This window comes from Argentina silus, assembly GCF_951799395.1.
Source record: "Argentina silus genome assembly, chromosome: 9".
NCBI classification, from domain to species: domain Eukaryota; kingdom Metazoa; phylum Chordata; class Actinopteri; order Argentiniformes; family Argentinidae; genus Argentina; species Argentina silus.
In genome coordinates, this window is record NC_139663.1 from 23,831,576 (window position 1) to 23,843,307 (window position 11,732).

At 50.3% G+C, this 11,732-nt stretch overlaps 1 protein-coding gene across 1 annotated transcript; it reads right to left on the reverse strand.

The window, feature by feature from the left end:
* Positions 1–4,633: 4,633 nt before the first annotated feature.
* kansl1b (KAT8 regulatory NSL complex subunit 1b) lies at positions 4,634–11,728 on the reverse strand (the record flags this gene model as incomplete). Its single annotated transcript, XM_083677462.1, is given in 10 exon segments — positions 4,634–5,484; positions 6,866–7,151; positions 7,299–7,405; positions 7,994–8,051; positions 8,498–8,616; positions 8,912–9,036; positions 10,387–10,395; positions 10,398–10,548; positions 10,793–10,932; positions 11,545–11,728. Coding segments are annotated over 10 exon segments (1,416 nt in total), but the record flags the coding sequence as incomplete, so codon positions are not given.
* Between the last annotated feature and the right edge of the window lie 4 nt (positions 11,729–11,732).

Here is an 11,732-nt window from a genome sequence, read left to right on the forward strand (position 1 = left end):
CTCTCCTCTCCTGTCTCCCTATTGGCTGCTCCAGGTCCAGATTGTTCACAAAAAGGTGGACCTCAGCAACGTCCAATCAAAGTGCGGCTCCAAAGACAACATCCGTCACAAACCAGGTAACCATGGAGACCCTGAGAACAGGTAACCATAGAGACCAGGTAACCATAGGTAACCATCGATGCTAATGTCGTCTACTTTGACTAATGCCTTCAGTCAGGTAGAACAGCAGAGGGCCTCAGGCAGGGACAGAACACTGTTCTTAGAGACCAGATACCACAGACACCAGAAACCACAGACACCAGACACCAGGTACCACAGACACCAGACACCAGGTACCACAGACACCAGACACCAGAAACCACAGACACCAGATACCACAGACATCAGACATCAGATACCACAGACATCAGATACCACAGACAAAAGCTTAAAGCTTCTGGTTGAATCTTTGACCGCTCCTCTTGACAGAATCGGTGCAGTTCAACTTCAATTCGTTGGCTTTCTGACACGGACTGGTTTCTTTAGCACACTCCACATGTTCTCGATGGGGTTTAAGTCAGGACTTTGTGAAGGCCATTCTAAGACCTTAATTCTAGCCTGATTTAGCCATTCCTTTACCACGTTTGATGTGTGTTTGGGGTCATTGTCCTGTTGGAACAACCAACTACGTCCAAGACCCAACCTTCTGGCTGATAATTTTAGGTTTTCCTGAAGAATTTGGAGGTAATCCTCCTTCTTCATTATTCGATTTACTTTCTGTAAAGCACCAGTTCCATTGGCAGCAAAACAGGCCCAGAGAATAATACTACCACCACCATGCTTGACGGTAGGTATGGTGTTCTTGGGAAAGGCCTCACCTTTTCTCCTCCAAACATATTTCTGGTCATTGTGGCCAAATAGCTCAAATTTTGTTTCATCTGACCACAGAACTTTCCTCCAGAAGGCCTTTTCTTTGTCCATGTGATCAGCAGCAAACTTCAGTCGAGCCTTAAGGTGCCGCTTCTGGCAACGGCTTCCTTCTTGCACGGCAGCCTCTCAGCCCCTGGCGATGTAAACACGCTTGACTGTGGACACTGACACCTGTGTTCCAGCAGCTTCTAATTCATGGCAGACCTGCTTTTTGGTGGTTCTTGGTTGACTCTTGACCATCCTGAACAATTTTCTCTCAGCAGCAGGTGATAGCTTGCGTTTTCTTCCTGATCGTGGCAGTGACACAACTGTGCCATGCATTTTATACTTACAAACAATTGTTTGCACAGTTGATCTTGGGACCTGTAGCTGCTTTGAAATGGCTCCAAGTGACTTTCCTGACTTGTTAAAGTCAATGATGCGCTTTTTCAGATCCGTGCTGAGCTCCTTAGACTTTCCCATTGTAGCGTTTTTGGCTGAGTGTAATGAGTGTATCAAACGAGCCCTATTTAAATGGGCTGAAATAAGTCACCAGCTGTAGTCAATCATAATCACTCATAAGAAGTTAAGAGGCCATGCCACAAAGCAAATTTGATTGACACAACTTTCTACATCACCAAAATTCAAGGTGCTGTATGTATATTTTTGACCCAGCAGATTTTGTCACATTTTCAGAAGACCCATAATAAATTCATAAAAGAACCAAACTTCATGAATGTTTTTTGTGACAAAGAAGTATGTGCTCCAATCATGCCCACCACAGTAACATACATGTTGCCATGCCCACCACAGTAACATACATGTTGCCATGCCCACCACACCTTGGTGTTGTATTGACATATGGCCACCTGCGTGTTGATGTTATAGTTACTATGAATGTGTCGTTATGAAATGAAAGGTGGAATGAGATGCAACCTGTAACCCTAACCCTAAATGAAAGGTGGAATGAGATGACAAATACAGTTTAGGAGCGTACTTTGGAAGAAAAAGTGTTTTGGCCCTGTGTTCCAGGAGCTGGGTAGGGGAACACCTTTCAGCTGAAAGCTGTATGGGCTCAACCAATCAACGGCAACTAACGTGTGTCCTGATGGCCGTGTACAACAGCAACATATTGAATGGCCAGTCTGTGATGGGTCAGTCTGTGAGTGTGTCCCTGTTCTGGCCACTAGGTGGGGGCAACGTGGAGATCAGGTCTGAGAAGATGGACTTCAAGGTGCAGTCGAAGGTCGGATCTCTGGGAAATGTAGGCCACGTGGCTGGAGGCGGAGCCAAGAAGGTAAACTCAATGAATAACTAACTGACTGACTGACTAACTAACTAATTAACTGACTGACTAACTAATTAACTGACTGACTGACTGACTGACTAAACCATCCCACAGCCTGTGGTTTTGTGTCCACTATGGGAACCGAAAATGCTTTCATGTTTCAGTGAATCTGAATCTAACCCTCTTTGACTGAGAGCCATGACTGCTCCTCTGTCTTCAGACATCTTCCTGTGACTTAAACACTGTTTATGTATATCAGTATCTAGAACCCGTGACTTAAACACTGTTTATGAATCTGGTGGCTGGACTGTGAGTAGTAACAGATTGTCATGGTGTCCTCAGATCGAGAGCCACAAGCTGAGTTTCCGTGAGCAGGCGAAGGCACGGACAGACCATGGCGCCGAGATCGTCCCCGTCATGTCCTCTGACGCCTCGCCCCATCACCATAGCAACGCCTCATCCCCCGGGAGCATTAACATGACGGAGACTACGCCCCTCGACACGCTGGCCAACCAAGTCTCCGCCTCCCTCGCCAAGCAAGGCCTGTGATTGGACCCACGTCTGATCAGAGAAAAGAAAGATAACAACACCCAACACTCCTCTCCTCCTCCCCCCTCTCCTCTCCTCCTCCCCCCTCTCCTCCCTCCTCCTCCCTCCTCCTCTCTCTCCTCCCTCCTTCTCCTCCCTCCTTCTCCTCTCCTCCCACTCCTCTCCTCCCTCTCCTCTCCTCCCTCCCCCCTCCTCCCTCTCCTCCCCCTCCTCCCTCTCCTCTCCTCCTCTCCCCAACCATGACAGCAACAGTATTCTCTTAAACTCCAGTTCTTCTGTTAGATGTCCTCAGTTAAACAGCTCTTATTTTAGATAGACTTCCTCATGTTCATCCTCTCTAACCCTAACCCTAACCCTCTCTAACCCTAACCCTAACCCTCTCTAACCCTAACCCTAACCCTCTCTAACCCTAACCCTAACCCTAACCCTTCCTCATGTTCACCCTCTGATTACAATTGGATTTCTGCTTCATTCTAAGGAGAACGTTGGAAATGCTTGCATGGTAATTAATACTGCTGCATCGCCCAGTTCTCAATGTTTTGATTTGCTAACGTACAGTAGGCCTTGAAGAGACGCCGTCTAAAACTAGAGACTTTAAACCCAGTTGTGACTGTTAGGAACCTTTATTACACCTTTAGTTAGGAACCTTTATTACACCTTTAGTTAGGAACCTTTCAAACCAGAACCAGAAGTGCCAAATGGAGCCTCACAGAGTGACGGTAGACGATGTTCTCCAGGATCAGACTGAGCCTCTCCTGAGCCGTCTGGGGGTGTTGCTGTGTTAAATAGGCAATGTACGACTTGAGATTAAACTAAAACACACATTGTGCAAATTGTTAAAGAAACTCTTTCCTTAAAAGGACAACCACCTACAAGTCTATTATTTAGCAAAATAATTGATATCCAATTGAATACTTTACTGGTAAAACGGTAAAGAAAGAAAGTGTTTTACCGGTGGACAGCTTATTGTTTCACGTGTAAACGTGTTTCCTGGTTAGGAAGAGACATTGTTGAGGTTCCATTAGTGCACCTGGTGTCATTAGAAGGTTGAGAGTTTGGTGTCATTAGAAGGTTGAGAGTTTGGTGTCATTAGAAGGTTGAGAGTTTGGTGTGGGTATGTTGACAGACAGCTGGTACTGACCCACTCTGCCACCTGACAGTTGAACAGTGCCTCTGGCTTTGACCTTTGACCTTTGCCTTTATAACCTTTAGGTCTAACCTTACCGACGTCCCCGGACGGTTAATGGTGTTCTGACGTCTCTCGTTGGCCAAATACTTAACGGAGAGCGTTCCAGTGCTGCGTAACAATCCCCCTGCCTGAACCCCCCCCCTCCCCCTCCCTGAACCCCCCCCCTCCCCCTGCCTGAAACCCCCCCCCCCCTCCCCCTGCCTGAACCCCCCCCTCCCTCCCTCCCCCTGCCTGAAACCCCCCCCCCCCCTCCCCCTGCCTGAAACCCCCCCTCCCTCCCCCTCCCCCCCACAACTACTTATGTATTTATGTGAGTTTTGTGGAAGTGAATCCTCCGAATGGAACAGCGTTTCCTCCCAGTCAGTCCTGTGGCGTAGCTGCTTCTAGTTGAACCTGCTGATATTGTTTTTATACATTTTTATATTCCTCGATGCAGCATTATATTTACCTCCCATTAGCTAGTGCACACGGTAGTCCTTTTCTGTGATGTTTTATGATTATCTTTGGTTTATGATACTTGTTGCTGTGAACGTGGATTTGGAAATAAAGTGGGTATTGAGCAGCAGGTCATGGTGTCGAGTCTCTGTCCTTGCCCGCGCCCTCGCCCGCGCCAACTCAGACATCTACTTCCCTGCTGTAGGGCTGAGCCAATGAGCTGATCCGGTGAGTCATGATGTCATACAGGTAGGTAATGATGTAAACAGTCGCCGTGGTTACAATATAATTCACTTTTATTTTGAGAAGCACAAACGCTCGCCATCACATTCCTCCGCCACCCGGAAACAGCGTGAAGGGTTAACATTCCGACATGGGTCTCCGCCTCCTCTCTACGTCTCCGCCCCCAACATCAAACACAGTTAACAATCCAACAAAAGTATTTACAAAATATACTCTTTTTTTGTACAAACTATTCCATGCTAAAGGAGAAAGCCTGTTCACCCAGTATGAAAATAACCAGCTGGTTCCTGGCAACAGGAGCATCATGACATGACAGAGGGGGAGAAGGTGAGAAGGTGAGAAGAGGACAGATATAGGTGGTCCCATGAAAGGTAGTCCTGTCTGTCTGTCTGTGTCTGTCTGTCTGTCTGTCTGTCTGTCTGTCTGTCTGCCTTCATTAAGGACACCAAACCTTCAGGTAGTCTAGAATAAATCAGACTCAAGTGAACCTCGGTCCGAGACTGACCTGACCGCTGACCAGACCCCTGACAACCCCCCCCCCCCCCCCTTCAACCTGACCTCCACCTCTCTGTCGTCTGGGAGGTTTCTGTACCTTCACGGACAACTGGAACACCAAACAGCAGGAGGAGGAGGAGAGTCATTCAGAGAGTCTTCATCAGTGGGAGTGTCTGGTGACGATGGGAGGGGGGGGTTTGGTGGCGGTGGTTGTCGTAGTGACGGGGGAGGGCGGGCCCCCCAAGTCTGACTCGGACGTCTTGCTGACGTGGCGCAGGGCTCTGTAGGGGGTGGGACCATCGCCTGGCGGCCTCTCTGATTGGTCCTCAGGCTCCATAGGCGGGTCATTCTCCAGAGGGAAGCCCCGGCGTTCCCATGGCAACACAGGCAGGGGGATCTGGAGAGAGAGAGAGAGAGGGGGGGGACATTAACATCTGGACCATCATAACATCAATAACACCACCATGTCAGGGTTCTCTGATGTGTGTGTGTGTGTGTGCATGTGTGTGCATGTGTGTGTGTGCATGTGTGTGTGTGTGCGTGCAGGGTTCTCTCCAGGATGCCCTAACCCTAACCAACCCTAACCCTGAATACTGTCACTACTTAGAATAACTAGTATTATTAATATACTACTTATAAGAGACTATTGGTCGTGTGTATACACAGTTACTGATGAAAATAAACACAATACACAATTCCTGTTTGATTATGTCGCCAAACTGACTAGTAACATGAAAATACCCCCCCCCCCCCCCCCCCCACACACACACACACACTGATAGAACAGGACAGGAAGGCTCAGACATCACCTGTTTCTCTTAACACATCTGAATGTCTGAATTGAGTTCTTGTTCCAAACCGTCGACCTGCATCCTAGAACTCAACAAAACTTTTCAAGGAGCTTCTTCCAGTCCAACTCAGTCCTCTCCATCATAACAGCATCTCTCCTCTCTACTGGCTGTGTCTTAAAACCATTCTCAAAAACACCTGTCTTTACCAGATATTTATCCAAAGCCTATTTCCGTCTAAATTTCTGTCTATTTCTGTCTAAAATATCAGGCTCACTGACTTCCTCTTAATATCCATGGGAGCCTCCAATCAGGTTTGAGGCCAAAACAGCACAGAGACATCAATCAAAGTACTGAATGACCTCCTGACCCTGACCCTGACCCTGACCCTAAACCTGACCCTGACCCAAACCTCTGACCACGACTATCTCTGACCTTGTGCTCCTTGAGTTGAGTCCTGCGTTTGTTACAGTTGATCACTTAATTCTATTACAGAGACTGGAAACGTGTGTGTGTGTGTGTGTGTGTGTGTGTGTGTGTGTGTGTGTGTGTGTGAGAGCTCTGTCTTTGTTTAAATCACTAACAGATACCCATATACATGGCTGGTGATTCATCTGAACAGGGAGGTGTTCCACAAGGCTCTGTATTCACACCACCACTTGTTCCCCTCAGGATGTCAAACATCTCATCTCAGTATTGGTCTCATCAGGGTTAGGGTTAGGGTTGGTCTCGTCCAGCCGGACTCCCGGAACGACACAGTGACGTGTTTGGAGGTCTAGTTTCCCCCGCTGGACGTTCACATTAACACGTGCAGAACAGCTTATTTCCACCAACGTAAAAACAAGAAATGTGTGTGTGTGTGTGTGGTGTGTGTGTGTGGTGTGTGGTGTGTGTGTGTGTGTGTGTGTGTGTGTGTGTGTGTGGTGGTGTGTGTGGTGTGTGTGTGTGTGTGTGGTGTGTGTGGTGTGTGTGTGGTGTGTGTGTGGTTACCAGGTCTTCGTAGGTGGTATCAGGTGTGGAACAGCGCGTATCGTCGTTGGAGAGGCAGACGGAGTCCCTGGAGACGGGGGAGGGGCCTGGTGTGTAAGGGGAGGGGCCTGGTGTGTAAGGGGAGGGGCTCGGCGCGTAGGACTGCAGGTCAGGGCTGGCGGGGCTGCAGGGGGAGGGGCTTGGGGCGGAGCCATAGTCCTGCAGGTAGAAGAGGGGCGTGTCCGGGGACGAGGGCGTGGTCCCACCCTGCAGGGGCGTGGTCTGCCCGTCTACAGACTTATACGAGCTGAGAGGGGGGAGGGGGGAGAGAGGGAGGAGGGAGGGAGAGAGAACTTCAAATGACGAAGAATATAAAAAAAAAAGCTGTAAAATATCAACAGACAGAAGCAGAGATGATGATGATGATGATGATGATGATGATGAGAGTTCTGACCGGCTCCTCCTCTTGGTGCTGGTGCTGGTCCAGCTGTAGCGCTGCCTCTCCTGATCCTCACACACCTGGTGCTGCTGACAGAACACCGCATCACACAGGTCCTCCACCTACACACACCACACCGCACCGCACCGCACGCACACACACACACACACACACACACACACACACACACACACACACACACACACACACACACACACACACACCGCACCGCACCGCACCGCACCCACACACACCGCACCACACACACACACACACACAGAGACACAGTTGAGCAGAGCAGTGAAAAATGCAGGTTTCATCAATCAAACACACAGGAGAGAGAGAGAGAGAGTGTGTGTGTGTGTGTGTGAGTGTGTGTGTGTGTGGTGTATGTGTATATGTGTGTGTGTGTGTGTGTGTGTGTCTGGTGTGTATATATGTGTGTGTGTGTGTCTGGTGTGTGTGTGTGTGTCTGGTGTGTGTGTTTGTGTGTGTGTGTGTGTGTATTGTGTGTGTGTCTGGTGTGTCTGGTGTGTGTGTGTGTGTGTGTGTGTGTTGTGTGTGTGTGTGTGTCTGGTGTGTGTGTGTGTGTGTGTGTTGTGTGTGTTGTATGTGTGTGTGTGTGTCAGAGGACATGATGATGGGGTCTATGATTTGGTGTCAGATTGTTTATAGAAACACAAATGAACTTGATAGGTTGATGATGTCACCTCCACACACTCGTCCTCTTCTGCCATTGGTTGAGCACAGACGTCCACCTCTCTCCAACTGAGGAGAAAACACAACATCACAGGAGGGAGGGAGTGTGTGTGTGTGTGTGTGTCTGGTGTGTGTGTGTGTTATGTGTGGTGTATGTGTGTGTGGTGTGTGTATATATATGTGTGTGTGTGTGTGTGTGTGTGGGTGTATGTGGTGTCTGGTGTGTGTGTGTGTGTATGTGTCTGGTGTGTGTGTGTGTGTGTGTGTGTGTGTGTGTGTGTGTGGTGTGTGTGTGGTGTGTGAGTGTGTGTGTATATACGTGTCTGTGTGTGTGTGTCTGGTGTGTGTGTGTATGTGTGTGTGATGTGTGTGTGTGTGTGTGTGTATATATGTGTGTGTCTGATGTGTGTGTGTGTGTGTGCGTGTGTGTGTGTGTGTGTCTGGTGTGTGTGTGTGTGTATGTGTCTGGTGTGTGTGTGTGTGTGTGTGTGTGTGTCTGGTGTGTGTGTGTGTACCTGGGGGTGATGATCTCTTTGTACTGCAGTCTTTCTACTCTGGTCGTCGCGGCGACAGACATGGGGATGACGATGTTGTTGATGTCAAAGGAGCTCTCGCCTCGCCGCCTCCGGATTGGCTGCTTGGGGGGAGGGGGCGGAGTCAGTCAGGGAGGCGTTCTGTCCAATCACTTCATCAAACTGACTCTACACTCCAAGCCCCGCCTCTCCCATCTGTTGATTGGTTTGTTAGAATCCTCCAATCGTCCGTCGGCCACTCCTCTCCTGGTGTCTGAATAGTGTGTGTGTGTGTGTGTGTGTGTGTGTGTGTGTGTGTGTGTGTGTGTGTGTGTGTGTGTGTGGCGCGCGGTTTTATGTAAACTATCCTCACACTCAAAAACATCCTCTTTAACCCCCCCCCCCCCAGCGGTGTACCTGTGTATTGTTGAGGGTCTCTGAGGACAGCTGTCGGACCAGGGGGCTGTGGGCGGGGCCGGGGGCAGGGCCAGAGAGGAGGGAGGGGCCTGGGCTGCCAGAGTCCAGGTAGAGCTTAGAGGTGTCTGGAGGGGTGGGGTGGGGGGTGAGGGGGGGGGAGAAAGAATAAAGCGTATTTAATTTAATTGAAAGAGAGGAGGGGGCAGAGAGAGAGAGAGGTAGACAGGTAGAGGTAGAGAGGTAGACAGGTAGAGGTAGACAGGTAGAGAGGTAGACAGGTAGAGGTAGAGAGGTAGAGGTAGAGAGGTAGAGGTAGAGAGGTAGAGAGGTAGAGAGGTAGAGGTAGAGAGGGAGAGGTAGAGAGAGGTAGAGAGGTAGACAGGTAGAGGTAGAGAGGTAGAGGTAGAGAGGGAGAGGTAGGTAGAGGTAGAGAGGTAGAGGGGTAGAGGTAGAGAGAGGTAGAGAGGTAGAGGTAGAGAGGTAGAGGGGTAGAGGTAGAGAGAGGTAGAGGAGTAGAGGGGTAGACAGGTAGAGGGGTAGACAGGTAGAGAGGTAGACAGGTAGAGGTAGAGAGAGGTAGAGAGAGGTAGAGAGGTAGAGGTAGAGAGGTAGAGAGGGGGAGAGAGGTAGAGAGGGAGAGAGGTAGAGAGGTAGAGGTAGAGAGGGAGAGGTAGAGAGGTAGAGGGGTAGACAGGGAGAGAGGTAGAGGTAGAGAGGTAGACAGGTAGAGGTAGAGAGGGAGAGAGAGGTAGAGGTAGAGAGGTAGAGAGGGAGAGAGGGGGAGAGAGGTAGAGGTAGAGGTAGAGAGGTAGAGAGGGAGAGAGGGGGAGAGAGGTAGAGGTAGAGGTAGAGGTAGAAAGGTAGAGAGGGAGAGAGGTAGAGAGAGGTAGAGGTAGAGAGGGAGAGAGGTAGAGAGAGGTAGAGGTAGAGAGGTAGAGAGGTAGAGGTAGAGGTAGAGAGGGAGAGAGGTAGAGGTAGAGAGGTAGAGAGGGAGAGAGGTAGAGAGGGAGAGGTAGAGGTAGAGAGGTAGAGAGAGGTAGAGAGGGAGAGGTAGAGGTAGAGAGGTAGAGAGAGGTAGAGAGGGAGAGGTAGAGGTAGAGAGGTAGAGAGAGGTAGAGGTAGAGAGGGAGAGAGTAGAGGTAGAGAGAGGTAGAGAGGTAGAGAGGGAGAGGTAGAGAGGTAGAGGTAGAGAGGGAGAGAGGTAGAGGTAGAGAGAGGTAGAGAGGTAGAGAGGGAGAGAGGTAGAGGGAGAGGTAGAGGTAGAGAGGGAGAGAGAGGTAGAGGTAGAGAGAGGTAAGAGGGAGAGAGGTAGAGGGTAGAGGTAGAGAGGGAGAGAGGTAGAGGTAGAGAGGTAGAGAGGGTAGAGAGGTAGAGGTAGAGGTAGAGAGGGAGAGAGGTAGAGGTAGAGAGAGGTAGAGAGGGAGAGAGGTAGAGAGGGAGAGGTAGAGGTAGAGAGGTAGAGGTAGAGAACCTCCTGTCTCGTTCTCGGGTCTTTTACGCGTCCTGTCGTAGGGGGCGGGGCCTCGTTCTCCTTGGTACAGTGGCTGTGATTCCTGATTGGACGACCCAGAAGCTGTCAAATCGCTGCCTGTCCTGACGCTGCCGTTGGAATTTCTCTGGACGGTGGTGGGACAGGCCTGGAGGGGGGAGGGGGGAGTCCATGTAGGACTACAATATAAGACTACACAATAAAACTACAATATAGGACTACACAATAAAACTACAATATAAGACTACACAATAACACTACATATAGGACTACAATATAGAGCAGAAAACAGCTACCTGGCTGGAATGCCACGACCAATTAACAATCAGAGCTTCATTCTCTCACAGACAGACAGACAGACAGACAGACAGACAGGAAGAGGAGGGGCTTACGGGGGATGGAGTGGAGTCTGTCTCTGGAGAGGAAGGGGCGGGGCCAGCCAGACGGGTCTTCCTCATCTTCATCTTCCCCAGCGGTCGACTGCTCCACCCCCCCTTCAACACCCTCTGCAGGTGCAGGGTCATGGCCACATCTGTGGGGGGGGGTTATGACACTATCATCTCAGGCATGGCTCCTCCCTTTTCCTCTCCTCCTCCCCTCCTCATCCTCCCCCCCCCTCCTCTCCCCTGTCCTCTCTCTCCGCCCCCTCCCTCTCCTCCTCCCAGTTTCAACATGTCACAGAGCAGTTCTCCCTCTCTCCACCAGGGGAGACTGTCATGTTCTAACAGATGATCTGACCTGGTTGAATATTCTACTACAGCAGTGTGTAGTAGTGTGTATTAGTGTGTATTTGTGTAGTAGTGTAGTGTGTAGTAGTGTATTAGTGTGTAGTAGTGTAGTAGTGTAGTAGTGTGTATTAGTGTGTAGTAGTGTATTAGTGTGTATTAGTGTGTAGTAGTGTGTAGTAGTGTAGTAGTGTGTAAGTGTAGTAGTGTAGTAGTGTGTATTAGTGTGTAGGGGTGAGGGGGTGGAGCCTACCGTCTGACAGGGAGAGGAGGGGGTGGAGCCTACCGTCTGACAGAGAGAGGAGGGGGTGGAGCCTACCATCGGACAGGGAGAGGAGGGGGTGGAGCCTACCGTCGGACAGGGAGAGGGATGGGGTGGAGCCTACCATCGGACAGGGAGAGGAGGGGGCGGAGCCTACCGTCGGACAGGGAGAGGAGGGGGTGGAGCCTACCGTCGGACAGGAAGAGGAGGGGGTGGAGCCTACCGTCGGACAGGGAGAGGAGGGGGTGGAGGCAGGGGTCCAGCTGAGCCAGCCTGTCCAGCAGGGGGCGATCATACTGGACGTCTGAGGAAGAGGAGGAGCCACTGGAACACGTCACACACTGC